This window comes from Olea europaea, unplaced genomic scaffold, assembly GCF_002742605.1.
Source record: "Olea europaea var. sylvestris unplaced genomic scaffold, O_europaea_v1 scaffold2266, whole genome shotgun sequence".
Lineage (NCBI taxonomy): Eukaryota > Viridiplantae > Streptophyta > Magnoliopsida > Lamiales > Oleaceae > Olea > Olea europaea.
This window is the reverse complement of record NW_019240720.1, coordinates 180089-183774: the sequence shown is the minus strand read 5'-3', so window position 1 is coordinate 183774 and position 3686 is coordinate 180089. Positions and strand designations below refer to the sequence as shown.

The 3686-nt window shown below is 27.2% G+C and overlaps 1 protein-coding gene across 6 annotated transcripts; it reads right to left on the bottom strand.

Annotated features, from left to right (window-relative positions):
• Positions 1 to 34: 34 nt before the first annotated feature.
• Positions 35 to 1633, bottom strand: LOC111381187 (mediator of RNA polymerase II transcription subunit 15a-like). Of its 6 annotated transcripts, none has more exons than XM_023004935.1 (4): positions 1453 to 1618; positions 1215 to 1337; positions 569 to 710; positions 35 to 439 (listed from the first exon to the last, which is right to left on the bottom strand). In XM_023004935.1, exons 2-4 carry the CDS (start codon positions 1325 to 1327, stop codon positions 407 to 409), a joined length of 288 nt encoding a protein of 95 aa, XP_022860703.1. In that variant the 5' UTR covers positions 1328 to 1337; positions 1453 to 1618; the 3' UTR covers positions 35 to 406. The 6 variants fall into 6 exon arrangements, with proteins under 6 accessions (XP_022860703.1, XP_022860704.1, XP_022860698.1 ...); XM_023004936.1 differs by having other exon boundaries at positions 49 to 439; positions 569 to 680; positions 1453 to 1608; XM_023004930.1 differs by having other exon boundaries at positions 60 to 419; positions 1453 to 1608.
• Positions 1634 to 3686: the final 2053 nt, after the last annotated feature.

The following is a 3686-nucleotide window of genomic DNA, read 5'->3' as shown; positions in this document are numbered from 1 at the left end:
AAAAAAAAAAAAAATTAGAGCAAATAACTTTACATTGAATGAAAAAGAAATGAATATTATCCACATTAATCTATCATAATAACCTCTTCCAATTATTTTCCATTACAATTTTATACTAAATTTTTATATGATCTAATTTGATACACCAAACGTAAGCCACAAGTATGTGCTAGTTTTCCTAACAACGAATCATGGCTAAAAGTAAAGAACAATGAGAATACTGTCCATTCATTTCAAAAGGACCAGATAATCACATATCAAATATTTAGTTGTATATACATGGAATCTCCATTACCTGGATCATGGGTGTTTTGGCTAGTGTTGCCTACAGCATTGACCTGGGTAGAATTGTCAGTGGGATTCCGCGGTGTTGTCTCCATTGACAACATCTTCAAAGATATTTTTCTCAAGTAATCTGACTGCAAGAACACATTGCTGACTGAAAATATAATCACAGAAAATTTGTATTGCTAGGAGCTAACAGTTAACATCAATGCAAGACACTATCATGTGAAAGGAATAGTTCGAAATGTAAAAAAATCAAGAGAAGCTTGAGTGATGGATGTACCTGACTTATTGCACTAGCAAAAGTTTTTTCCTCGAACCTTATGGCTATTTTCTTGATTTCCCGCAGCCCCTCCTCTCCAGAGAAAGGAAGATGCCTCTTCAAGGTCTCCGTTCTATACACGCGAAGCATCATAATCTTAATTCTGCAATCATGCAAAAAGCACTAACAATAAGATCTGTAGCAAAACTAATCTATCAGACAATCAAGCACAAGAAGTTTTGATTGGATCGGATAGTAAATTTATAGGGTGACATAAGTTTTAGGTCCATTGAAAAGCTGAGCATTAGATGTAACTAGTAATCAGATAAACAAATAAGCTTAATATATGTTGCTTTAATAATTCACCATTCTTAGTTTTTTCTTAGGAAAAAAAAATATTCTCCATAATTACTCAAGGGGAAAAACTTCTGTAAATATACACATAAAATCCCATGTCGTGAAATATTCCTGAAATTTAGCCCAAAAATCATTCTATAAAGCAAGTTTTGGTACTCAATTCCGTGAGGTTTTGATGTTCAAGATATTGAATCCTGCATATAGCAAATTTCTTTCATGCCAATACACAAATTTCAGGCAAGTTAACATTAACTAATAACAATATGCAGCGCAAAAGTGAAATTCAAAAATCAAAGCAAAGCATAAGTACATCTTATTTACAATCCTCTGTCTGGAATCCTCATCTAGCCCAGTCCTCCAATCGGCTACATCAGCATCACCACCAATATCCTGAAGCTGGTCCCAGATTCCACTCATATCCATAGTTTCTTACCTGATCATCGGAAAACCATAAAACCTTTTAATTGCTAAAAAACTCGGCAAATTCTTTTGGAAAAAAGGATATAAAATATTGATTTTTTTTTTTCCAAAATGAAAAATTCCGTAACTGAGGAAGAAAGTGGTTGATTATCCTACACTTCTATTTTCGGGAAACAATACGGATTATAGACCTTCGCCGAAACCTAGAAATGAAGTTTGTTTAATACACTGTACAAAAGGGGACAGAGCAAAAATTATATTTTTAATTTTATTTTACATGTTAATCACAACTGTATTATCTCTAAATATACATTATACATAGTACATAATAATGTTATTAATCATAACTATTATCTCTAAAGATACGTTTTATTTTTTAACTTTATTTTACAATTTGACAGGTGACACCGAGATAGGGTCAATTTTTTTCGGTTCCTTGGGTAATCTCCAATTTTGAACTAAATTTTGCGCCAAATCTTGCACCAAACTAAAATTCTTCTTCAATCATTACACCAAAAATTACACCAAATGAACAGTGTTTAACCATTTCCTTCTCCTTTTTTTATTCTTTATAATTTATTTATTTGAAATATTATTTATTTAATTATTTCATAAATATATAAATTACTAAATAAATAATTATATTAAATTACGAAAAAGATTAAATTCATCAATAATTATATAAAAAACATAGAATAATTAATAAAAATACTACAACAACAAAAATATGAAATCATGCCATCAGAAAATAGTACAATGCATTTCAAATTTGGATAGACTATATTACGAAGTCGCTAAATTTTTGCAATTTAATTCTCAGAATTCATATTTTCATTCCACAAATAATAGATTAATACATTTCGAAGTGCAATGTGAGTTTATTTATCCTTGACTTGTCTATGACGAGCAAGAATTCCTAAAAATGTCGATTTTCGTCTTTAATCAACTCAACTTTCGGACTTGACGCTTCCGTCCATTCTTGAACTGGTGCATCAACATTACGTTCGTTTTTGATAATCATGTTATGCATTATTATGCATGTAGTCATGATATCATGTAATACTTATTTTTCCCAAAATCTTGCGAGTTCTTTCGTTATTACAAACTTCGATTGTAGAACATCAAATGCACGTTCAACATCTTTTTTACACGCTTCTTGTTTCATAGCAAATTACTTTTTTTTAGGACCATGGGGCTTATAAAAATAAAATTAGATTATCGTATGTATGTCGCTATTTAATATATTTCGTATTAACTGTAATAAATAATCGTGTTTGATGTATTTTAAATTGTTTTTTGTTTTTTAATTAATTTATTAATTATTATGTCTTACATTTAAAATTAATTTTAAATGCAACTAATAATAATATTAATAAAAATAATAATAATAATAATTTATTGTATTAAAAAACATCTAGCACAAATGACATAAATACCCTTAACAAATTTATTTAAGAAACGTTAAATAAGGGCAAAATAAACATTTTATACTTTGCATCATTTTGCAACAAAATGGTGCAAAGTTTGGTATTGCATTGGAGTAACTTTGCACCAAAAAATGGTGCAAGAGCATCTCCAACCATTGCACTAAATTGCACCAAAATTTGGTGCAAAAAATGGTGTAATTCCATTTTGCCCTTATTTTTCATTTTTCAAAGATAATGGTTAAGGGTATTTGTGTCATTTTCGTTCTATAATAAAAATGATAATGATGATAATGATGATAATTACTTAATTAATTACACTAGTAATTATATTATTAAAGTTTATTATTTTTAATAATATAATCAATAATAATTAACGTAATTGTTCATTTAACGTAAAGTTTAATTCGTAAAGTTTAAGTTTAAAGTTTAATTTAATGTAAAGTTTATATTATTAAAATTTATTATTTTTGTAAATTTAACGTAATTGTTTATCATAAATTAATAATATAATCAATTATTTTTGTCAATTTAACATAATATATAATACATGTGATAATTTAGTAATCAATATATTTGTTAATTTAACGAAATTATGATTTAGTAATTTATATAGTTATAAAATAAATAAATAAATATTTTTTTAAAATAAATATATTGGCAAAAATCAAAAGAATGAATGAAATAATAAAGTACTGTTCATTTGGTATAAATTTTAGTATAATGGTTGGAAAATAATTTTGGTTTGATACAAGATTTAATGCAAAATTTGGTGCAGGATTGGAGATGACTTTAGGTCATTTCCAACTTCGCACCAAATCTTGCACCTAATTACAAATCATCTTCAATCATTACATCAAAATTTATATCAAATAAATAGTATTTAATTATTTTCTCTCTTTTTTTATTCTAAATAATTTATTTATTTATTTATTTTA

Coding starts and splice junctions, on each gene's coding strand:
- LOC111381187 (XM_023004931.1), bottom strand. CDS start 1,327: ATGGATATGAGTGGAATCTGGGACCAGCTTCAGGATATTGGTGGTGAT. Junction 711..1,214: donor CAGAGGATTGTAAATAAGAT/GTACTTATGCTT, acceptor GCATGATTGCAG/AATTAAGATTATGATGCTTC. Junction 420..568: donor TTGCTAGTGCAATAAGTCAG/GTACATCCATCA, acceptor GTGTTCTTGCAG/TCAGATTACTTGAGAAAAAT.